Here is a 26,619-nt window from a genome sequence, read left to right as displayed (position 1 = left end):
GTTGCTCGCAATGTGTTAAACTGGGTGACATCGTGTCGGATAAAGTTGCTCTGGAGAAGGGTGTCCCTCAGGGCTCTATATTGGGTCCTTTACTCTTTCTTTTGTACATTAACAATATCTGCAGTAAGTCAAATCATTCTAGGTACCATATGTATGCGGACGACACGGTTCTGTACACCTGTGCGCCTACGCTTTAACTGGCTGTAAATGATTTGTCTTCTGATTTCATCTCATTGCAGCATGAGTTGAGAAGAAACAAATTGTTGTTAAATGGTAACAAAACAAAGGCTATGCTGTTCACTCCAAGAGCGTATCCAATAACAGTAAATATCTCCACTCTAGATGGTACCCCCATTGAATGGGTGGAGCGTTATAAATATCTAGGTTTCTGGCTGGATAAACATCTCAACTTTAAATTTCATATTGATGCTCTAGGAAAGAAGCTTAAATTCACTTTAGGTTTTTTCTACAGGCTGAAGGCCTGTTTTGCTCGCTCCTCTCGCAAACGATTGGTAAATGGCTTGTTCTTGTCCCAGCTGGATTACGGGGACACCATTTATAGGTTTGCTTGTGCCTCCACTTTGGCCAAATTGGATCCCCTTTATCATGCAGCTCTGAGATTCAGAACAAATTCGCCTTTCAGGACTCATCACTGCATGTTGTATGCTGCAGTTGATTGGTCTTCATTGACATCTCGCAGGTTACAACATTGGTTGAATTGTGTATACAAAGCCTTACTTGGTGAGCTTCTTTTTTACATTTCCTCCAAATTTGTACTGGTCAAGAATGGGCTAAATCTCAGATCAAATGCCTGGTTACGCTGTGTAGTACCTGCATTTTCATCTGAGGGAGGCAAAAAAAGCCTCTCCTTTTTTGGCCCCTGGTCATGGAATGACCTTCAGTCAGACTCCAGACTCAAATTGGCTGTGTTTATTCCTTTGAGAAGTTTTAAGAGAATCACTCTAGACAGATCTACAAATGCTTGCACTTGTTCAGACCTGTAATTAATTTGCTCTGTGATCTCTTCCTTTGGGTACATTCATTGGGCATACTGTGCGTGTACTGCTACCTGTGAATTGTAAACTAGTTTAGTATTTAGTGTACATTTTGTATTTTTGGAGTTCTTAGGTATCTGTTTGTGTATCATGGATGTTCTATTTTTTGTTGTGATGTCTTGTATGTAAGCAAGGATTGTGTAATTTTTTATTTCTGCCTCTTGGCCAGGTCACACTTGAAAAAGAGATCATGTCTCAATGTGTTTTTTATCTGGTTAAATAAAGGTTAAATAAAAAAATAAAAAATAAAAAATTTGAATATTCGAATATCAAAGTCACTGTTCGACATTGTTCAACAAAGTCGAATATTCACTTATTTTTTTTTTTTTTCTCTCTTTAAAAAATGTATAGTTTATAAAGCTTGGCTAGATAGGAAGTCAGAAGAATGAGTTGTCAATGCCCCTGGTGGATTAATTTGTTAATGCTCTATACCAGGGGTACTCAAACCTTTTTAGGCTGTGACCCCAAAATAAACATATTTGAACTGGGGGCCCCCACCCTGACAAGCACTTGAAATTGTAGGTATTACATTTAATGTGACTCGGTTCCACAGATAAATATTGTGAAAATAATAACTTAATATTTGACAGTTTGGCCAGTCCTGTAGAATATTCGACTATTCGAATACTTTGAGGTCGAAAATTCAAATACTAAAAATCCCTATTCGTGAATGCCCTAAGATGACCATATTTGGCCGCAGACCCCCATCTGAACATATGCGTTGTGAGTTGTAGATCAGCTATTTCGGGCGAATGTTACCCCATGGATAGTGGGCACAGGGGTTCAAGTGATTAAGGGTCCCACCCAGGTAAGAATTCTGTCTGTCTGTCTGTCTGTCTGTCTGTCTGTCTGTCTGTCTGTCTCTTTCTCCCCCACTCTTTCCTTCCATCCATCATATCGTCGCTGTCGGGTGGAAACCTTGTATCTCCAAGTTTCAAATGTGTATGTTCTTTCGCAAAGTAAAGCCCTGCTTCATCATACAAGGCCGTCGCACAACAGTAGTGAAAACAGCAAATCTACAAGCACACAACGCCTCGTGGTGCGAGGCGTTGTGTGCTTGTAGATCGTCTGTTTTCACTAGTTTAAAGGACAACTTTGTTTTTTTACAACAAGGGTTCATATTTTAGATTGTAATTAGAGGAAAGAAAAAGTGAGTGTTAAAATGTTTTCAAATTTGCTTCGTTCTATTGTTTTATTGCGTTTACCGTGCTAAAATGTGGGGCATGCGTACGCATGGGGGCATGCGTACAAGTGGCTAAATATGTCTTTTTAGACACAATAAGCCAGCAGTTTCTTTATTGCCATTTACAGTAACCCATCTAGCCCCCATAAGTCACATCCAAACATGAAAGGTTGCGTTGCATCTTGGGAATGGGCTTATTCTGTGTAAAATTACATATTTAGCCACTTGTATGCATGCCCCCAACCACTGAAATAAGAATCTCTAAAACAATAGAAAGAAGTAAATGAAATCATTTTAATCATTTTCTTTTATATTCTTTAATTACAATCTAAAATATGAACCCTTGTTGTAAAAAACTAAAGTTGTCCTTTAAGTCATTTTTAAAATGATAAATGCAAAATCAACGGTTTTGGACATACAAGGTTTTCACCCGACAACGACATTATTGTCCTTTTTTTTCTCCTCTCCCTCTCTCGGCTCATTGTATTTCCCCCTCCGACCACATCCCTCGCTCCTTCCTTTCACCAGTCTGTGCGTATCCCTTCCTCCGTTCAACCTTTTTCTTTCCTTCCATAAATCTTTTCCTCCTCAATCCAAAGTTCCCTTCATTCTTTCCTGTACAGGTCCATTTCTTGGGAACATGATTACTAATGAACGCCACAATCGCATCATAAAAGGTAGTTGATGGTGTCTTTTAACCACATGAACCCTAGCGCCTCTATTCTGGGGCTACTTTCGGCAAAGTACCGGAACACATTATTACTAACCATTATTTTATGCTTTAACTATTAAACAATAGCAGATCTACAAGCTCACAGCGCAAGTGCCGCACTGCGAGCTTGTAGATCTGCTATTTTCTTTTTTTATTGTGAAAGTTAGTGCAAATCTTTGAATATGTTGATGCGATTCTATAAATGTCTCCTAAATTCTTCTTCTAAATCAGTGGTTCTCAAACTTTTTCACGTCAAAGACCCCCACAATTACATGTATTTGGCCATGAACCCGCATCTCAAAATATGTTGTTCTAGGAACCCCCCCAGAAGCAGAGATTTGAGTTACAAAAGTTTGCTTTAAAATATATATATATATATTCAAAAGATTTGCACACATGCTCAGGGGAATCGTTTCTTGCTTTGTGAGAGTATATGTACTCAAGTACTGTACTTATGTACAATTTTCTTACTTTCTTTAGTATTTATATTTTATTACTCCACTACAATTATTTGAAATGAGTTAATAGGTAATTTTGTAGATAATTATTACAAAAACACTTCAGCCCTATTTAAACTTTGGCTATTTGAAAATAGCCGTTCTACAAGCTCACAACATTCTGCAAAATAGGACATTCTGCAAAATGACTACTTTTATGTTTGGTACTTTGAGTATATTTTGATGCCAATACCTTTGTGTTTTTGCATTTACATTTTGAATACTGGGCTACTACTAGGACTGTACTGTAAAAGATTTGCAGGCTTAAGTCCCATTCCCACTGGGCCAGATAACAGATAAAAAAATCTCTTTCTCCAGATATTTTTCCATTCAAAGTGGATGGTAGATACAGATAAAAAAAATATCTACCACAGATATTTGCCACAGATACTTTTATCTGTGACAAATATTATTATCTGTTATCTGGACCAGTGGGAATGGGCCTTTACTGTCATAGGACTGTTGTTGACAAAATATGGATAAAACCATGAGAAAAGGCACAAGGCTTATTTCTATTAGGATCCCCTATGATGATGTATTTTTAGCCACATGAAACCTAGCAGTTGTGAGTTGGCTTCTAGATAATGTCAGCGACACTGTCATATACTACAGAGTATGAATTATTAGGCTTTAACTGCACTAAATGACTCTATAGGGCAGTGCTTCTCAAAGAGGGGTCCACAGACATCCAGGGGTCCTTGGGAGGGTTCCAGAAGTCCACAGCAAAATATGTACTGAACATAGCTATATAGTTTTAACCTAGGAACAAGAGATCAGGAAAAGACACCAACGTAATCCACAAGCTCACAATGCTTCGCAATGCGACACATTGTGAGCTCGGACATTTTGAATATTTCTGAATCTTGCACACAGAAGGGATTCCTGTACTGGCACAAAATATTTTCAGATGGGGGTCCTCGGCCAAATACATAATTATTCATTTGAGGGTCCTTGACGTGAGGGACAGTTGCAGGCGTGCGTGTGCGTGTTAGGGATGGGTCAATATGAAAATGTCATGTCACGATTATTGTGACGAAATAAATTGTTGATTAAGGATATTATCGTTCTAATCAAAATATCCCTAACATAGGGTGACCATATTCTGAAAACCCAAAAAGAGGACACTCTACCCGGCATGCATATATATATATATATATATATATATATATATATATATATATATATATATATATATATATATATATATATATATTATTTTTTTCCCCAAAAATATCTCTATTACGTAGGCTACTCCTAAGTTTGCAGCTCAATTATGCCCTATACCACTAATATCCTATTATTAGTTATTTATTTATTTTTGAGGGGGTTCCAAAACTGATTTTAAGTATGCCTTTTGACTCCTGTATGAACGTTCAGCATTATAACGAAATAAAAGAGAGGTAGCCCATTCTTCAAACCGCCATATCTTCTGCTTTACAAGGTTGTACAAAAGATTCTGTCAGTTAGCAGAAGAGCTCTCACCTCGCACAGACTGTCTTGTAGGCTACTTTGCAGTGTATGGGCTTGAAGCAGAACTTGTATTTGTAATGGATACAGAAGTACCAGCTTTGCAGACAGAACACTCTGCTTCTCATTGTTGGTCACCAAGACGGAAACACTGGCACTTTCCGTACATTTCATCAGTGAAACAGCATTAATTGCGTTTGCAGTGCGTTCGTTTGGCTCTGTTGGCTCTGAGCAGCGCGAGCTGCTGCCGAGCTCTGCTCTGCCTCTGATCTGAACGAGACAGGCTGAGGGAGCAATCGCAGCGCAGGCAGAGTGAGTAGTATGAATAATACACATTCCGGGGTTTGGGGTGGAAATCTGCCTCTCCCAGTGTGTTTCCAAACGAACCATTGAACGTGCATTGTAAATGCCCATGCTTTAACTGTGATATGCGCGAAACCCCGGACATTTGAAGGAATTTATAAAACCCCCACGGATAGGCCGGACAGCCCCCTAAAAGAGGACATGTCCGGGTAAAAGAGGACGTATGGTATTGGTTACCCTACCTAACATCCATTATGCCAGGGCGGAACGTTTGCCAAAAAAAAAATAGATTGACATTTTACATGACGATTAATTGTCACTCAAATAATTGCGATTAACGGTTTAATTGTGTTTTTGTCATTGACAATTACATTTCTGTTTGGCTTGTAGGCTTTGAAGTTGCACATGGTAGATATGACCCAAATATACAAAGAAATTAAGGACATATTTGACAACTTTATACTTAAAAAAAGAACATTGATAGTGGAAATAGCCAATTTACAAGCTCACAACGCGTCACGATGCGAGCTTGTAGATCTGCTATTTCCATTATTTTTTATTTAAAAAATATATATGAACATTTTTCAACATGGAAACGATTATGACAAAATAATCGCGATTGTCAAATAATTGTGATTAGACGATTATGTAATAATTATGACCACACTGACCTTTCAGCTTGTTGTGCTCGGAGTCGGCGGGGAACAGCACGTCGGGGAAGAGCTTGTCGAAACTGTAGCCGGCATAGCGCGGCCGGTTCTCCACGTAGGTCCTCACCGATTGGTTGAGCTTCAGCAGGAAGTCCTGTGAGGGCGTGCCCAGCTGTTCGATCACCTTGTTCCATTGGTCTATGTCTAGTTCAGGGGGCGGGGTCAAGGAAAGAGAGCGCTCTGTGTGCACCGGACACCTCAAGGGCATGTTAGGAATAGAAACGTTTCAGGAATAGAAAGCCTGCCATTTCTATTAGCTTGGATTCCCCATCGATGATGTCACTGGTAGACCGGTTTTCGAACTGAGACACTGACCAATACATTTCTTTTTTTTTTTTTTGCTATTTTATCACGAGGACCTATTATATGAAGATAGTTTCAAAAGTGGCAAAGTCTTCCTTTAACTCATCGGATGCCCACGTGGTGTCAATAACTTTGATGTTGCTGGAGGCCCATCGACGCGTTTGACGCGTTTTACAGTAACAATATTAAGTCTTACCATAACGTCGGGCCTACCCATGGATGTTGGCCGATGACCGCGGGTTGTTTCCATTAGACGCTGAGAGCATCGCACCGCCGATTTTCTCCATTTAATCCAATGCATCACCCAGACTTTAAAGCTCTTTATCTCTGATGTATGTTTTTATGGCAGAGAACAACCTCTTTTCATTGCAGAATGGCCAAATTATGATCCGCTAACATTAGCTTTAGGCTATACAGATACGGTCATGTGACATGATGTAAACGACATGACGGACGCACGCATGACCGCTGGGGCGTTGCGCAATACAATGGAGGTGGGTCTCTGGCGCCATCTTCTGGGCGTTTAAATAATAACTTATTTCAAAGTTAATATAGTTTGGATTGGGCTGAAAACGTGCCCCAATTTGGAGTCATAGGTCATAGACCAGTGGTTCTCAAACTTTTCAGGCCGCGACACCCAAAATAATCATATTTTAACTGGGGACCCCCCACCCTACGAGCACTAAGAGTTGAGGCATTACATTTAGTATAACATAATTCTATTGTGAAAAATAGCTGATCTACATGCACACAACACCTCGCAACGTGAGGCGTAGTGAGCATGTAGATCAGCTATTTTCACAATATCTGCCTCTAATATTTGACAATTTGGCCAGTGAATCTGTATTTGTCATTTTAGAAGTATTAAAAAGTCCTTAAACTGTCACTTTAGAAATGTGCAGATACCCTCTATACACTTAAACTTTACGTTGGTTTGTTTACTGTTGAGAGAGAAAACAATGTTGCACATACAATTAAGAGACACAAGAGACCTCTCGGGTCTTGTCGGGTGGAAACCCCAGATGTCCAAAAATGTTATTTTTCAAAAGTAGCAGATCCACAAGCTCAAAACGAGTCGTTTCGCGCCGCGTTTGGAACTTGTAGATCTGCTACTTTTGATAGTATGATCAACTAGGAGATTAATTTTCGAAAAAATACAATACGTTAGAATAAGGAGATAAGAGGTTTCTGCCCGACAGCAATTATGATAGCATAGTTACTGTACCTACTGTACATACCTACTGTACATACTGTACCTGCAGTGTGACGTGATGCTGTTTATTATATGATAGCATAGTTACTGTACCTGCAGTGTGACGTGATGCTGTTTATTATATGATAGCATAGTTACTGTACCTGCAGTGTGACGTGATGCTGTTTCTTGTGGATGGAATATTGGTAGAAGATAGAATATAAATGATGTGTTCTTTGCCACAAACAACATTTTCAAAAAAGATTCCCTTGAATCAGCTAGAGTGTCGATGCACATGAAATAAATATGAGATGTTGAGATTCCTTTTTTAGTCCAATTGGTACAAAGTAGAAACATGGAGGAACTAGTCAGGTCCACTATGTTAAGACATGTTTATTCGTTGGATTTTTTGGGGGATTTGTAAAACTATACATTTTTGGAATCTTCAGAGCATGGGGAATCCAAAAATCTTTGTTGGCATTTGCACAGACACCTGCAAAGCCGCCATTTTGGACGTTCAAAATGGCCGACATAAAATACATAATTTGTGCTATCTTGGCTTCTAGACAACCTAGAAACTTAATTAAACATGTCAATCCTATGTTTTCTGGGTCAAGAAATTGAATGAGTAAATGATGGGTGTAAAATGTTCCGGACCCCCACCCCCTTTCTGGGGGTTATCTATTTCGGGACCTCCCAGGACAGTACGCCAGCCAGTTAATGTCCGATTTTCATAATAGAGTTGTTTTGTAGGTTTTAAAACATCCTGAGTTCATTTATTACATGTTTAAAGCAGCCAGAATAAATTTTCTGACTTTTGGTTGGGATCTGGGACCCCCAGACAGACCCTTGAGCCTATCTCAGTAATCGCACTGCTCCTGCTCCAGAACAATGTGATCATAGTTGAAGCATAAAAGTTGTTGTAGATGGGCTCTGAAAACAAAATTGAGTAGTAGCAAATACCAGGGGTCTTCCACAGGGGGTCTGGGACCCCTGGGGGGTCCTCAGAGTTACTACAGGGGGCCCGCCAAATCTTGATAGGATCTCTTTTTTTTTTACATTTGAAACTTTGAATGGTTTTATGTATCCTGGGTTTATGTATTGTTTTATTGGTTGGTTTATTAGTATTCTCAGCATTATTTATACAATTTTTGTGTTAGACAGTTATGGTCGACAGCTGTTACTGCAGGGATTGCAATAATGAAGGTATTGCAAATTCTCACGTTGGGCGCGCAGAACAACGTGTCCATTTATTGCACTGCACTCACACTGACAACACAACACACACACCTCTTTGTTATTGTCACCCCAAAGCCCTCACCCTATCCTTAAAGAGCCCATCATGGTCAATTATGCCCAAAGAGATTCACTACAATCAGGGACGTGCTGGCCATTGGGAAAAGCGGGACAACTCCCGAACGGCCGGTTCATTCCTGGCCGGTCCAGGCCGGCCATTAGGAAAAAATTAAAAATAAAATGTCGGCCTTCGTTCCATTTTGGGGGCTGGGCGGCCAACAAAGTAAATCGTCACTATCGGGCAGAAACCTTGTATCTCCAAGTTTCAAATTTGTAATTGTTTTCGCAAAGCAAAGCCCTGCTTCATCATACAAGGCTGTCGCACAAAAGTAGTGAAAACAGACGATCTACAAGCACACAACGCCTCGCGGTGCGAGGCGTGTGCTTGTAGATCGGCTGTTTTCACTAGTTTAAATCAATTTTAAAATGATAAATACAAAACAAACGGTTTTGGACGTACAAGGTTTCCACCTGACAACGATGAAATATAACTCATGGACAGTAATTAGCCCACTGGCTTGTCACTTGTCATGATCTGAAATGGCAAATCTTTGAGTAGCAGCAGCGCTATAGAGAGAGATCTCTCTCTATAGCGTGCAATGAGGGCCTCTCCAACTCTTTTTGCCGGGCTGAATCAGGGGCCCAGTACGTCCCTGACTACAATACAGTAATTTCAGACATGCAGGATCTTCAATGTCCAACCTAATAGTGTTGACACAGTCTCTACCATACCGGTAGCATACCCTTGCAACCTGCTTTGGAGACACATTTGATGAGCTCAAGTACTGCCTTTGGAGCAGGGAGGAACATACCCTCCACTCTCTTAATTCCATCTATTTTCTTCGATTGATGGAAGCTCAGGGCAATTTGTCAGGTATGACAAATCATAATATGATACCTTCATCAAGGGACATGATTTTGAGGAAGTGCACACACATGAAGAGGCTGATACCCTGATTCCTCATCAAGTCCTTGCCTCTGCTGCTTATGGTGCTTTGTGAGACATACTGTATGCGTTTGGTCACCCGACACTGATGTCCTCCTGCTGTTAATTTGCAACAGTCAAAGGTATTAAAGGTAGGAAAAAATTATGGAAATCAATATATTCGAGCGTTTTCAAGTTATTCGATGTCACAAATGTCAAGGGTTCCTTGGCCTACACATTCTTTCTTGGTGCTGACAGGGGAAGAACATTTGTTGGAATCTCCAAAAAAGACATTGGTCAGCACCAACTTAATTGAAGCCTGATAATGATGAAAAAGCCATTAGCAAGGGTTCCATTCCTCCTGAGCTTATTAATGGTGAGCTTCCATCAACATTGCAGTCATTGAAGCATTTTGCATGCCGTGTTTACATTTCAAAAGGTCCAACAACCCTGCGATTACTCAGATGGGAACTATTTCTGTCAAAGAACTTGGAGGGTGAGATGCTACCTCCAACTTAATACCATATCCTCTGTGCCAACTACGTCACAATGCAGGATAAATCATACCTGACAAATTGCCCTGAGCTTCCACCAATCAAAGTAAAAAGATGGAATTCAGAGATTGGAGATTGTTCCAGTCAGGTGTCTTGCCCTCCCTGCTCCAAAGGCAGTACGTGAGCTCAATGTAGCTTTTAAGCAGGTTGCAAGGGACGGTGCAGCTGCTCAAATAACCTGCCTTTCACTCTATGCTGTGGTGGAGACTGTGTCAACACTATTAGGTTGGACATTGAAGATGACGATGATGAAGACGAATAGATTGTGCATGTGTGAGAATACTAATAAACCATCAAAGTACAATACATAACCCCAGAAAACATTACATTAAAAAAAAAGATCCCATCAAGATTTGATGGGACTCTGAGGACCCCCCAGGGGTCCCGAACCCCCCGTGGAAGACCCCTGGTATTTACTACAACTCATTTTTGTTTTCAGAGCCCAGCTACAACAACTTTTATGCTTCAACTATGATCTAATTTAACATTGTTCTGGAACAGGAGCAGAGCGTTTACTGAGATAGGCTCAGGGGTCTGTCTAGGGGGTCCCAGGTGAGGAAAGACCCCAACCAAAAGTCAGAAGGGTTATTCAGTCTGCTTTAGAAGTGTAATAAATGAACTCAGGATGTTTAAAAACCTACAAAACAACTCTAATATTATGAAAATCGGACATTAACTGGCTGGCGTACTGTTCTGGGAGGTCCCAAAATAGATAACCTCAAGAAAGGGGGTGGGGGTCCGGAACATTTTACACCCATCATTTACTCATTCAATTCCTTGACCCAGAAAATATAGGATTGGCATGTTTAATAAAATTTCTAGGTTGTCTAGAAGCCAAGATAGCACAAATTATGTATTTTATGTCGGCCATTTTGAACGTCCAAAATGGCGGCTTTGCAGGTGTCTGTGCAAATGCCAACAAAGATTTTTGGATTCCCCATGCTCTGAAGATTCCAAAAATGTATAGTTTTACAAATCCCCAAAGAAATCCAACATAAATACATAGTGAACCTGACTAAACTGGTTTGGATGGACTGGGCGCAACTCCGAATTTGACCCAAATTGCAAATCCAGACTAGGGGTGTAACAGTTAATTGAACTAAATAAATTATAAACAATATATAAAATCTATTTGAACTAAATACATAGATTTAGGTTGTTTTTGTTCCCTAATCCCTTTAATAAAATGTTCTTACATACAGTAGCAAAGGTTTTCCAAATGGCTAAAATATACGATCTGCAAGTTCACAACTGACCTAAAAGCCTATTTTGCCCATTCTAAACCTATTCTAAACTTTTTTTTATAATCAACAACATCGATTAGTCTGATTAACCACTTTAATTTAGTATAAAATAGGGCCTCAGTGGTTAATCAATTTTGTTCATTATAAAAAACAAATCTATTTTTAAGTTTTAAGTGTTAATTCACTTATATTGTTTTCATTACCAAAGACATTTGCTCCTCCATTATTCAATGAATCAAAAACATAAAAATGATAGAATAATCACTGAGAAAATGATGGACAGTTGCAGATAATTCATAAACACCCACACGCATAAAGATGAATACATAAACCAGGGGTCTTCAACAGGGGGTCCGGGACCCCTAGGGGGTCCTCAGAGTTACTACAGGGGGGCCACGAAATCTTTGTGATAGGATCATAATAACTTGAACCCTCGCATCCCTGTTCTGAGGAGAACTTTAGCCAAAAATAGCCGATCCACAAGCTTGTAGATCAGCTATTTTCGGCAAATAGGTTTGGTGTAGAGGTAAAAAAAAAGAGCAGACCAAGTACAGAGTGAAAGGTCAAATTAACTAAAAACATGAATCCAACATAGGCTGATGACAGTGCTGTCAAACAAGTCTATGAATCTATCTCTGAAATCGATGAAAATCTGCATCACACATTTATACAATATGTAGCTGCTTCATCTCTCTCTCAGCTCAGTCCTTGGCCTGAAAACGTTGAAGACCCCTGACATAAACACAACACAACACAGGTCTGTTTGGAATACACACAACAGGACACTGAGACAGGGGTGTCCGATCATGTGCTGTCCATGCACGCTTTCATGTCAACCAAACAAAGATTTGTACACATTTTCATGACTTTTCAAAAATAGCAGATCTACAAGCAAGCAGCGCGGCACTCGGAGCTTGTATGTCTGCTATGTTTCAATAGTTAAATCATTAAATAATTCTTGGCCTAAATGGCTTAAGCGTTTGGTTTGGTTGGAATGGAAACAAGTGCCTCAGAACATGGTGACACATGATCAGACCCCGGGGGTCCGCCGAGGGCTCAGGGCGGTGGAGAGTACGGGACACAGCAGACGGTGCTTCGGGGGTCCCCAGGTCTTAAGGATACGGTCAGTGCCGGGGAACAACACACTACCCCGGACCATTTCAGCCATGATGCAACCAATAGACCAGACATCAACTGAAAAAAAATGAAAAATGACAACATCCACCAAAACACATTAGCATGCAACGACTCAAAAACAAAACCCCAATAAGACAAATGGAACAAAGGATGAATAATAATTGAAAAGAAATCAACCAAATGGAGCGAGAGGGGAGGAACAGACGATGCAGAATAGGATGATAACAATGCGTTTGACTGAAAAAGATCACAAATAATAATAGTGATAAACAGTTTGGCATGCAGTGCCATGCAATCTTTCACATGTCAAACCCAGGTCAATGTCCCACAAGGCTTAACAAAAAAAATGAAAAATAAAAAAACAATGTAGCTCTTTGGCTTGCAGAGATTGCTTATTAACGGGACACAAGTTCACGTAAACATTTAAGAGGGTGTAGAGAGCAAATCAGCATGTATATAAAAAAAAGCTGTCGGCTTTGAGTTTGCTGAATTACAAGGTGAGGGGAGAATGATGGCTGGTCAAATTATAATCTAAAAACTGCAAAGTAAGAGATTTACAGTATATAAGGTATATTGTCGCTGTCGGGCAGAAACCTTGCATTTCAACTTTTAATATATGTTGATATTATATTTTAAATCTACGCCCGCCTACTTCATACTTGTGTCACACAAAAGTCACTAAAATACGAGTTCAACATTTTTGCTACTTTTGAATTTGAATTTTTGGAACTTTCCACCCGACAGGAGAAATAATATCATACTCAGCTTGAAGGGGCATTACGCACACACAACACGACAGTCAACCAAGTTAGCTAATTCGCTTGTAGTGTGGTTGCTTAACTCTGGTAATTATCGAAACGAAGCGGATAAAAGCGCCACATTTTTTTTGAGGCTTCTTTTGGACCTAACAATGGATTTTTTTTTAACTAAAAAGCTCCAAAACAATTGTATTAATGGCGCAATAAGGTTTCGACCACATAGGACAGGTCTTCATCAGACAATTCGCCTGATGAGGACTGGTCGAAACCGTGGGCCTTTGATACCATTGTTTGAGAGCTTTAAAACTAGCGCACGAATGTTTCAACCAACAAAGTGGTGAAGGTGAAAACTTCAGGCAGCAACGTTTGTATGAGCTTTTCATACTATGCTCTCACAAAAATACATGACACGAGCGTTCCCAGAGCCAAACGCTCCTCCTGTTCCACGGCGGCAGTGGTGTAAAGTATTTGTACTTTACTTGAGTATTTCCAGTTTTCAGTACTTTTACTTCTACTCCACTACATCTCGGATCCAAATATTGTACTTTTACTCCACTATATTTGAAAACTTTAGTTCCTAGTTACTTTGCAGATATAAATGATTATATTATAAAACATACATTAATGCACTTTATCCCTATTCTATACCTTGGCTATTTGGAAATAGCCGATCTACAAGCTCGCAACGCGTCACGATGCGACGCGTTGTGAGCTTGTAGATCTGCTATTTTCAAACATTTTGTACTTTTACTTTTGGTACTTTAAGTACATTTTTATGCCAATAATTTCATACTTATACTCAAGTACATTTTGAATTCTGGACTTTTACTTGTAACAGAGTATTTCTACATTGCAGTATTGATACTTTTACTCAAGAAAAACATTTTAGTACTTTTTCCACCACTGCACGGCGGCGTGGGACTAGCCTCGCACCCAGCCAGACTCTCTGGGAGTTCTCCATAGACGATGCATTACGTGATGACGTAGTTTCAATTTGACTGACAGGTCCATTCAGTAGTCATCAGCGCATCAAAACATCGTCGGGAGAACATCAAATACGTCTTTTCCAGACAGAAATTCCAAAGGTGCAAACTGTTGTTCGTTTTTAAGTTATGAGATGCCGTTGATTTCAGATAAAACTTCGCTTAATGCAGCTTTTATTTGCGATTTGTGAACTCGCATCGGACATGGGGTCCGCCATGTTTTATTACAAAATGCGAGAGCTGTAGCAGCCACTCGACCAATCAGGAGCGGTGTGAGGCGGGTTCGCTCGAAATGCTGCCTTTTGATTGGAAATTGAGAACCAAAATTCTCATAAAGAGACTCGATGGGAGGGACACCAGACCGAGAAAGGAAGCACATTGGCGATGACATAACTCGGGATGGCTTGCGAGGCTAGCGTGGGCCATGCACGCCACCTACGACGCCTCCATGGAAAGCTGGGAGAACTAATGAGGGTGTCTTCCTGCACCTCACTGGGATGAAAGAGAAAAGCTACTGTCAATTCTATTTCAGGTGGCTTTCCTCTGTGACTGTCACCACGCTTAGGTGGAAGGTGGGGGGTGAGACAGTCTGTGTGTGTGTGTGTGTGTGTGTGTGTGTGTGTGTGTGTGTGTGTGTGTGTGTGTGTGTGTGTGTGTGTGTGTGTGCGTGCGTGCGTGCGTGCGTGAGTGCGTTGACAGAAGGCGGAGGCTTGCACGTGAGGTGTCAGGCATGTCTTGAAATAGATTTCTATAGCATGCTTCATGCACATGATCTCTAAGAGATGATTTGACGAAAAAAATACAATTAATGAATTGATAATGGATTAGAACAGGAAGAAAAAAGAAAATAAACCAGGACTTTTTGCGGGTGTTATTTTTTTGTTTAGTTTTTGTATTGTTATTTTTTTCTTTAGTTTCAGAAGAAGAAAAGGGCACACTCCGCTGCAGCAAGGATACAATCCCTTCCAGGAAAAAGGATTTTGTGGCGAACCATTTCGGCCATAATGCAGCCCACAGCCCAAATATCCACTACATACGCGCAGCATAGAGGGAGGGGGAGGGTGGGAGGAATGGAGAAGTGAGGGGAGGAAGAGAGTAAGCAAAAGAAAGAAGCAACAAGTCAGCAGGAAAGATTAAGGTCAGTGTTATTTTTTGATCGAAGCAGGGCAGGGAAGGACTCTAGAGTCCAGGGGTTTTCAAAGTGGGTGACGGGGCACCCTGGGGTGCCGTGACGGCAGTCCAGGGGTGCAGCGAGATAATTTGATAATATTTGGAATTCATTTGGACACTTGAAAAAATATTTAGTAAGATTTTAAACTTGAAGTACAAAGTTATTTTTAGTCAGTTTTAACCAAAATGGCTATTATCTCAACGTTTTCCTCACAACATAATCACTAAAATATCGTCACTGTCGGGCAGAAACGTTGTATCTCCAAGTTTCAAATGTGTACGTCTTTTTGTAACGCAAAGCCCTGCTTCATCATACAAGACTGTCGCACAACACTAGTGAAAACAGCCGATCTACAAGCACACAATGCCCAGCGATGCAAGGCGTTGTGTGCTTGTAGATCTGCTGTTTTCACTAGTTTAGTACATTTTATAGATGATAAATACAAAACGAATGGTTTTGGACATACAATATTTCCACCCGACAACGGTGCTGGGAGTGAAAATTATAATGTAGGGGTGAAAAAGTTTGGGAACCCCTGCTCTAGTCTACACAGTAAAGTTCCTCAGTGATTAATTCAATCCAGATGGAACCAAATGGACCAGTAAGGGTCCATTTGGTTCCCTCCCTGATTTGCATTAACGCTCAGATTTTACGGTCAAATAGTGCTACAGATGTGGCGTTTCAGCTCTTCGGTATTTGCTGCTATTTCCTGAACTTGTACTGCAAATGCATTTTTTCCACAGGTTTCTTTCCCGTTTTGTCTTTCAAATTTGTACGGAGAATGGAGCGTATTTTTAATTTTTTTTCAGAAACTCGCAAATGGGATGGTTGATTGAATGGTTGAAAAAACAGAATCCATCTTCATGGGTAGATTTAAACTTCTAAATAGCTGATCTACAACCTCAATGTTCTGCGAATCCCCTGAAATTCTTGCCAATGGCAGGACGAGTGATGTTTTGAAATGACACATCTGTATGTGCTGCTCATTCAGAACAAGCCAATACATCCTTTTTTAGAACGCCTGCTTCATCTTACAAATGTCATGTCTATACACCAAGGGTTCCCAAACTTTTTTGTCTCAGGGCACCCCAAAACATTTTTTTTTTTAATCCGAGGCACCCCTACGTTATAATTTTCACTCCCAGCACCTTATATTTATAGCGTATCATCGGATTGTCAGGTGGAAACCGGTTGTTTTTTATTTATTGTGTAAAATATGTACTAAACTAGTGAAAACAGCCGATCTACAAGCAACGTTGTGTGCTTGTAGATCGGCTGTTTTCACTAGTTTTGTGCGACAGCCTTGGAAATACAAGGTTTCTGCCCGACAGTGATGATATTTTAGTGATTATGTTGCGAGGAAAACGTTGACATAATAGCCATTTTGGTTATACTGACTGAATATAACTTTGTACTTGATACTAAATATTTTTTCAAGTGTCCAAATAAATTCCAAATATTATCAAATGATCTCGCGGTTCCCTGGAGTGCCGTGACGGCAGTCCAGGTGGCTGCCCCGTCACCCACTTTGAAAACCCCTGCTATACACAGTTAACTGCCAAATAAAAGGAAACTCATCTCAACTCAACTGCTTTTCTTTAATCCATTTACAATGAATGGTACAGTACCAGTATCATTGTTTCTTACACACAACGACAACAAACAGGGTGATTTGGTCGAGGAAGTCATTTGTACCTACTATATTACAATACTAATTGAAATCGTAAAATGAACACAAAGTTGACAAATGCATTTCCAAAGGGCACTGAGCAACGTTTTGGAATTTTAGAGTATCCGCTTTGCCTGAAAACTGTTACTTTGGAGCCTGTTTCACCGTGCAATTTAAGTTGATGTTGGTGTTAAAGTTAATGCTGCTTTAACGCTGCTTTAAGCTGGGTGCCGTGGCATTGGTCCGAAGGTTCATTAGTCTGAAGGTTCATTAGTCTGAAGCTTCATTAGTCTGAAGGTTCATTAGTCCGAATTTGTTAAGAATACTATGCCTAACTCTAACCTCAGTAACCCTAACTAAATTCTGACTATTAGAACCTTCGGACTTATGGGCAGTCCCCTCATGCTGGAGGGTCAAAAGGAACCAGCAACACTAATAACTCTGGTGCTGTTCATTTCAGTTCCAGCTTCACCCTACTGATGGCTGCTCAGGTGACGAGCACTCAGAGGGGAGCCATTAGGGGCCAAGCGTAGGGCTGTCACGACTAAATGGACTCGCAAGGGTTCATTTGTACGCTCACAAGAGTTCCAAATGTACTTACTTTAAGTAATGATGACCAATTATACATTTGGATGGGACGATATGAAAATATCCACGATTATTGTGACCAAAGGAATTCCAATTTACAATATTATCGGGATAATTAATATGTCCCCAACATCCATATCCTGTGGCGGAACATTTGCCAAAAGAATAGCCTATCTACAAGCTCACAACGCGTCGTGAGCTTGTAGATCGGCTATTTTCTGGCAAAGAGATTTGGTAGAGTGAAAAAAATATATATTTCCAGGTCCGTTTTAGGGACCAAAAATGGTTGAATTGAGTGTTGCACTGACTGTCACACAGGCACACAGCCAATGTGTTATTCACACTGGTGGTGATTATGCTACAGTAGCTCCATAAACAGTTTATTATTCGCGAGGAGCTAAATCAGCTGAAGTTTTTACCAAAGTTGACGCCCCTTGCGGCTTGGGAGCAGCACACTGAAGACTTTATTAGACGTTCGCATGGGTAAAGAAACAGTATTATGACAGTAGACTTCAATGGTACAAGGTCAACTGAAAGGACACTGTATATCAGAAAATCTTTTGTGCTTGTTTTGTTTCAATTGGGATCCTTTTTAACTCATTTAACATAAAATCACAGACAAATAAAACACAGTGCTATGCAGGAAAACAGGGGGGAAAAACTAAGCAAAATGGTATTTGGATATTGGCCTTGTTATCTTTTACCATTTATTTTTTTATTGAGTAGCGCAAATTGAGTTTGTAACAAAATACCAAAGAAGTGTTTATTTTTTTATTTACGCGTCGCCCTCTACTACTGCGCTTACTGCGGAGACGCGCTTGACACAAAAGGTCTCCCTTCTGCATCGCAAGCCTAGCCGCGACGCAAGCCTGGGGGGCGTCGACTTTGGTAAAAACCTCCACCGATTTCACTCCGAGCGTATTATTCACACTGTGCTACGGTAGCTCAATAAAACATCAAACAAGCTGCAGCTGCAGAGGCTCCTCAAAGCAGGAAGTGTCCCACCATGCACTGCACCAACGTGCCAACTTCCTCCCCACGGAGTCCTGACCTTTAGAGGAAGAGGGAGGCAAAGCAGTGTGTGTGTATGTGTGTGTGTGTGTGTGTGTGTGTGTGTGTGTGTGTGTGTGTGTGTGTGTGTGTGTGTGTGTGTGTGTGTGTGTGTGTTTATTAGGATACTTGTGAAAACCAAATATCCCCCTTCAAGTATATACTAGGGCATTCACCAAATATTAGAATATTAGAATATCAAAATCACTATTCAACGTTGTTCACAGAAGCTTTTATTATTTTTATTGTTTTCTCTTTAAAAAATATATACTTTATAAAACTTGGCTAGATAGGAAGTCATAAGAATGAGCTGTCAATGCCCCTGGTGGATGAATTTGTTAATGCTCTATAACAGGGGTTCTCAAAACCTTTTTAGGTTGTGACCCCCAAAATAAACATATTTGAACTGGGGACCCCCACCCTGACAAGCACTTGGAATTGTAGGTATTACATTTAATGTGACTCCACAGATAAATATTGTGAAAATAGCAGATCTACATGCACACAACGCCTCACAATGTGAGGCGTTGTGAGCATGTAGACCGGCTTTTTTCCACAATGTTCGCCTCTTGCTTACTTAATATTTGACAGTTTGGCCAGTCCTGTAGAATATTCGACTATTCGAATACTTTGAGGTCGAGTAATTCAAATACTAAAAATCACTATTCGTGAATGCCCTAGTAGTAGCAGGTCAGATCCATCGTTTTAAAATCCATTTTTCGGCTTAAAAATCTCTACATCGTATTGAATCCAACAAATCTTAAGTCTTGCGAGACGAGATTTCGAAAGCGAGTACCGTTGTACGGCAGAATCTCAACAAGGACGTATAATGGAGTATAATGTTGTTGCCCCGTCGGTGTGTATGAATAAATGAAAACTATGGAAGCAAGCGGCTTTGCATAAGCCCCGCTGCTACCGTTGTGGGCTGTGGTTAGGCTGTGGTGGGGTCGGCCAAAATGGACAATATTGTGTTTTATTTTAATAAAAATAACGCCTTGACCTGTTTTTTGGAGACAAACTAACAACAAAATAAGGTAAGAAAGCCATTTGGACCGGAATTCTCCTTTAAACAGCTGCAGTTCTTTGGTTATCTTCTGCAATCTTCAATGCCGTCTAAAATTCTCATGTCCTCAAAAGTATGATAATACAAATGTGTGTGTGTGTGTGTGTGTGTGTGTGTGTGTGTGTGTGTGTGTGTGTGTGTGTGTGTGAATGTGTGTGTGTGTGTGTGTGTGTGTGTGTGTGTGTGTGTGTGTGTGTGTGTGGGCGGGGCATGCGTCAAGGCCAAGCTTTGCTCTGCAGTTAGGCGTTAGTGGGGCTGACACAATTATTACATAATCGTCTAATCGCAATTATTTGACCGCGATTATCATAATCGTCATAATCGTTTCCATGTTGAAAAAATGTTTCAAATATTTTTGTTTAAAGTAAAACATAGTGGACATAGCAGATCTACAAGCTCACAATGTGTCGCATTGCAGCGCGTTGTGAGCTTGTAGATCGGCTATTTCCACAATCAATGTTCTTTTTAAGTATAAAGTTGACAAATATGTCAGTCATTTCTTTGTATATTTAGGTTATGTGTCATATCTGCCATGTGCAACTTCAAAGCCTAAGCTTAATCGCAATTATTTTGAGTGACAATTAATCGTCATGTAAAATGTCATAATCGTGACAGCCCTAGGCAGTAGTAGAGCAGTAGTGACAGTAGTAGCTCCCATCTCGCTCCGAATGCCAGTTAAAGCTCAGTTTACCCATTAAGAAAATTAATTATGTTACACTTTAGCTATTGAAACATAGCAGATATACAAGCTCACAGCGCTGCGAGCTTGGAGATCTGTCAATTTTTTCCCGTGAAAATGGGTACAAATCTTTGAATGTATGTATTTCTTAAAGCAAACATTTGTAATTTTTCATGTGAAGGACCCCCAAAAGTATATGTATTTGGCCATGGACCGGCATCTCAAAATATTTAGTTCCAGGGACCCCCCGGAAGCAAAATTTGAGTTACAAATGTTCGCTTAAAAAATACATATGTGACTGAGTGTGACACAGCCAGGGGCAGTCATTTCGGATGCTACTACTTTAGACCACAGCTGAAATTATTTTTTATTTTTATTTTTTCACTAAAATGTGATAAAGCCACAAAAGCATTTCATAAATATCAGGCTACATTTCACTTAAACGCCAGAGCTTAACTCTGCATGTAAATAAGACTTTTTTTAATTAATGTGAGAGATCATGCAGGTCATTGCAGGTTAGACATTTATTTAGAACTTGAATATCTCAAAAGTAGTATTTCAGCATGGCATCATTCTATAAGCCATATCTTCAAAACTGTTGGGTCAATCTCTACAACCAATATATCATTTTGTAGCTATGATTCCCAATGAAAATGAAAATAAATTCAATGACTAGCCGTCAGCCGTGCTGGGACACATATATTCAAAGATTCACACACATTTTCATGACTATTAAAAAATAGCAGATCTACCAGCTCGCAGCGCTGTGAGCTTGTATATCTGCTATTTTTCAATAGCCAAAATATAAGACCCCTCCACGTTGGGCCCTGGTAACCCAGTCCCTCCTTGTGGCGCCCCTGCCCCCGGCCACTCACCGTTGGCCTGGTAGCCCATGCCCAGGATGACCTCGGGGGCGCGGTAGTAGCGCGTCACCACGTAGGGCGTCATGAGGAGGCCCGTGGCCGCCGTCCTGGCCAGGCCAAAGTCCAGGATCTTCAGGGTGCAGTCGGACTTCACCACAATGTTGCTGGGTTTCAGGTCCTACAGAGACACAACACACCACCCGGAACGGGATCAATCTAGGGCTGTCACAATTATTACATAGTCGTCTGGTCGTAATTATTTGACGTAATCGCTAATATTTTGTCACAATCGTCATCATCGTGAATGTTGAAAAATGTTCATACTGTACATTGACAAACATTTTCAGAAATAGTGGAAATAGCAGATCTACAAGCTCACAACACATCGCATAATGTTATTTTTCAAGTAGAAAGTTGTCAAATATGTCAGTAATTTCTTTGTATATTTAGGTTATGTGTCATATCTGCCATGAGCAACTTAAAGCCTAAAAGCCAAACAGAAATGTAATTATCAACGACAAAAATACAATTAACTATTTTACCGCTTCGAACGTTAACGTTCGTCCCAATTCTGACGGTGGCGCGTTGCCAATACGAACGGCCGTTCTTTTACCCTTTCATGACTGTAAGCTGATGAGGGGTCGCGCGGTTGTGTACAGTAAAAACATCTCCTGTAGAGCTGCTTTCAAATCTCCACCACAAGTAAACATCAATGGATGTCCAATTCACTTCCTGGCTGTATTCTGTGGACCCGATCTAGATTATGCATTTCTACGCTCTGAACGACGGAAAGAGGGGAGGGCCATTTCACATCCATTCATTGCACAAGGCAGCCCTTATGATGTCAGTTTTAGCTACAGTACAGATATGTGTCCACTGAAAACGATTATGTCTGGAAATAATCCATAGACAATTTTCTATAACATGGAAAGCTTCTTTTTGACAAATACATAAATAATAAATATGGCAGTAGAATTGCCTGTTAAATTGTTAATCACAATTATTTGAGTGACAATTAATTGTCATGTAAAATGTCATATTGTGACAGCCCTAGGTCAATCACTCAAACACTGTTATAAACATCACACTATACACAGACAGACAAACACATTTTGATGGGATGGCATCATAAAAGGTGAAGACACACATCTTCATTCGGGGGGCTCTACCATGCTTGGTAGAGCGTCCATTTTTGGCAAAGAGATGTTGGTGTAGACAGAACAATGCGGTCCAAGTACAGAGACAACTGAGGTCCAGTTTACTAGAGCCTAGAGCAGTCTGGAGCAGTGGTTCTCAAACTTTTTGGTGTCAAGGACCCCCGAAATGACACGTAGTAGCCAGAGGACCCCCATTTGAATGGCTATGCCAGGAACCCCCATAAGAGAAGATTTTTACAGCTCTATAGCAGTGATTCTCAACCATTTTAATTTCAAGAACCCCCATTTAATGGCATTTCTATCTCTAAGACCCTAATTTATATAGTCAAATCAATGTTAATTTAACTCTGAGTGTACAAATGGAACGCAAAATGGGTTCCATTTGTACACTCTCAGAGTTACATAACCAAAACGCCATAAGGGTCCATTTGGTTCCTAAACATCATTTAGCTGGGGACCCCCTGGAACTCCCCCACTTTGAGAATCAATGGTCTAGACTCTAGAGGGTTTAACGGCCTGTATTATAGAATATGTATGAGCTGTTTAAACTTAAGATGTGTGTCCTGAAAAATATAGGGAACAAAGTATCCCTTTGTTTTTGCTTGGTTTTGGTTGTTTTCTACTAAATGGATTAAATCGATTATTTGGGTTAACTGTTTAGTGCAAGGTGGCATCTTGTTTTCAAACGTCTGAGTGTAATAGCATTTGGTTTTGGTTTGCAACAGTATAGCGGGTGTAAACCTCGTACTGCAAGTCCAAAAACGGTTCCTTTATTATTATATTTTAAACAATTTAAAATTGTAAAAATACCTACAATGTCACACTGCCTCGTAGAGGGGGGGTGGTGTCAAGGCCCCGTTATCCCGTCCAGAGACGAGTTAACTGGTTACCATGGTTACCAGGTGCCGCGGCAGCGGCTGGTAAGCGAAAACACTACATATCCCATGATGCACCTGGGCCACCACCATCACATTCATTGCTGATGCAAAGAAACGGCTTTATCTCGGAATCTACTTCCACCAAACGTAGAGAAGGCAGAGAACCGCTCTTTTTCCCAGTAAGAGCCGCTGATCGGATTGTCCGCGTCCGGACGGAGCAAGCGGACACGGACGGGGACTGAGCGGGAGCTGATGTGTGCTATTTTCACGATAGAACCATGTTATACCAAATGTAATGTAGCACTGTAATATTGGATCATTCCGTTCTTGACAATAAGCAATCCTACTGTTTGAATGCTGTATAGATGCACACATTGAGCAAAAATAATGATAGAGAAAAAAAAAAAAGTATTTTTTTTCCAACTTCGACTTTCTCTGGTGGGAGTCGACTTGTGTAATGAAGTCGACTTGTCGACTTTTTCGTGAATGCCCTAGTGTATACCCGGGATCAGCACTTTATGCAGCCTTTTATATATCACACGTATACCTGGGATAGGCACTTTAAGTTGCCTAGAAGGAAAGGGAGGCTGCAGGATGCAGCGGCCGCTTGGGCAACAAGAAGGTAACTAACACCCAGGGAGAGCTGCCAGGGGTCCCTCCAGGGAAGAGTTCATTTACGGTTTATTTTCATGTTGGGTTGTTTTCTTATCAAATTCATTTTCATCTCGTCTTTTTGTAAGTTTAGTCTTTAGTGTTTGTCTCTGTTCAAGCTGCATTGGGGACGAATAAAACTTTGGGGACGAATAAAACACCCTAAATGGTATTCTTGAACTAAATCTGACACTTTTTGGAGCCTTGGCCAAATCGGTCAACCTTTACAACACAGACAGGGCTGTCACAACAAATTCTGGGCCCTGGGTACAAGGATTCACTCACATTTTGTGCTTTAACTATTGAAAAATAGCAGATATTCAAGCTTGTAGATCTGCTATTTTTGAAAAAAACGATGTTTCTAAGTCAAACCTTTTCATGTGAAGGACTCCCAAAATGATATGTATTTGGCAACGGATGCCCATCTCAAAATATTTAGTTCCAGGGACGACCAGAATATTATTTTTTTTATTTTTACAAAAGTTTGCTTAAAAAAGACATACATTCAAAGACTTGCACACATTTTCACGACTTAAAAAAAATAGCAGATCTGCAAGCTTGTATATCTGCTATTTTTCTATAGCTAAAGTATGAAATAATTAAGGCCCGTCCACCTTGGGCCCTAATAACTCAGTCCCACTCCCCCCCCTTGTGACACCCCTGAACACAGATGCAAGGTTTCTGCCCGACAGCGACGACGTGAAGGCACTAAAGCAGTCCCTTTGTGAGGCACAGACAGGACAGTGACGCAGAGAGTGCCCGCTGTCTTTTGGGGGGGGGGGGGGGGGGGGGGGGTATGTGATTCACTTTTAGAGGGGGCTTGCATTGCGTGCGAGCTCTTCGCCAGTCCCTCTGCCTATGGCTCGTGTTAGTTCTGCTCGGTCAAGCAAAGGGAGCGATCACTGTTACACCACTCTCTGTTCCGTAGGAGGCTGAAAGAGCCCGCTCTCTCTCTCTCTGTGTGTGTGTGTGTGTGTGTGTGTGTGTGTGTGTGTGTGTGTGTGTGCGTGTGTGCGTGTGTGCGTGCGTGCGTGCGTGCGTGCGTGCGTGCGTGCGTGCGTGCGTGCGTGCGTGCGTGCGTGCGCGTGTGTGCGTGTACTTGTATTACTATACTTGTGAGGGATACATAAGAAGCCATATACTGTATATACTGTATATACATAATATACACAGTATACTAGTAAGACACCTCAGGGTGACATGCGACCTCGCCCTAAAGGGCGAGGTCGCGCCAATTCTTGACTATCTGGCCAACCACAGTGTTTCTCTGACGATTCTAGTTGTTATCATTCTGGGGGGAGTTTGTTCATGTTTTTGTGAGGGTATCAACCCTAGGAGACACGGGGAAACATGCAAACTCCACACAGAAAGGCCCTATCGCCAACCCCATCGAGGGTGTGAGCGATGGGGCCTAAACATGGAAATGTGGAGAACACTATATATGGAGATAGTCCAGTCCATCATGTCATAATGGGACTACCGTCATAGACAGTAGCCATTGTTAGGCCGGAGTCAATGGCTGTGTCTATGACGGTAGTTCCATAATTATGACATATTGGACTAGACTATCTCCATATATAGTGTTATCCACATCTCCATGTTAGGACTCATATATGGGCATAAAAAGTATGTCATGTGACATCACTTCCTGTACAGACAGTCAGCCATTGACTCCGGATTAACAATGGCTACTGTCTATGACGGTAGTCCCATATGACATATTGGACTAGACTATCTCCATATATAGTGTTATCCACATCTCCATGTTTAGACAGCCAATGACTCCGGCCTAACAATGGCTACTTTCTATGACGGTAGTCCCATATGACATGATGGACTGGACTATCTCCATATATAGTGTTATCCACATTTCGTGTAGCCGCCCTGTACAGGAAGTGATGTCACAACTCGCTGACATCACACTGACATCACAGAGGATACGGAAGGACGGTCACGAGGATACGGAAGGAAGGAAGGAAGGAAGGACACTCAAGCGACACGATTCTTCAGAGTATATGCGACCTTCGGTCGCAATAAAACTCAGCACAATTAGAAAGGAAACCTGACTTCGGTCCATTATATTTCCCCTTTAATAATACCAATGTGTATTGTGTTTTATTACATTTTTATCGTTGATTCGTCACATTTACAACGAGGTACAGTTTGTAAGCATCGGGCATTCGTGGAATGAGCACCACAGCCAAATGTTTGGGTAGCGCAGACCCAAAATGTGCCAACATTCGGTCCATTATATCTAGGGTTGGGTACCTAAGTCTGTACTTTTATTGGTATCGAACACATGTCATCGATACTATCGAGTATCGGTTCACATAAAAACAAACGGTACCTCGTTTCGATACCCTTGAACGCACCCGTGGCCGGTCGCATCCGTAACAACATTGAATTGCTTTAGTAAACTTGCATAGTTGCGTTACTGTGAAAATGGCCCACAACTGAAAACATCCGACAATAGCCAATAATGTTATTATGATGATCCAACTTCTATGATCTCCGGCTGTGACACTGTGTGA

The 26,619-nt window shown here is 40.9% G+C and overlaps 1 protein-coding gene across 2 annotated transcripts in view; it reads right to left on the bottom strand.

Moving 5' to 3' along the window:
• The window catches only part of mapk8b (mitogen-activated protein kinase 8b), a 112,461-nt gene that overhangs the window by 25,869 nt on the left and 59,973 nt on the right, over window positions 1-26,619 (bottom strand). For both annotated transcript variants that reach the window (XM_080748201.1, XM_080748202.1), the window contains exons 6-8: window positions 21,415-21,580; window positions 12,564-12,635; window positions 5,889-6,071 (exon numbers count right to left, since the gene is read on the bottom strand). In XM_080748201.1, the coding sequence (XP_080604327.1) occupies window positions 5,889-6,071; window positions 12,564-12,635; window positions 21,415-21,580 (421 nt within the window). The remainder of the gene's footprint in view (window positions 1-5,888; window positions 6,072-12,563; window positions 12,636-21,414; window positions 21,581-26,619) is intronic.

Source organism: Nannobrachium achirus, assembly GCF_963921795.1.
Source record: "Nannobrachium achirus genome assembly, chromosome: 18".
Classification (NCBI taxonomy): Eukaryota; Metazoa; Chordata; class Actinopteri; order Myctophiformes; family Myctophidae; genus Nannobrachium; species Nannobrachium achirus.
Note: the sequence above shows the minus strand (reverse complement) of the source record. Positions and strands in the feature narration are given on the sequence as shown.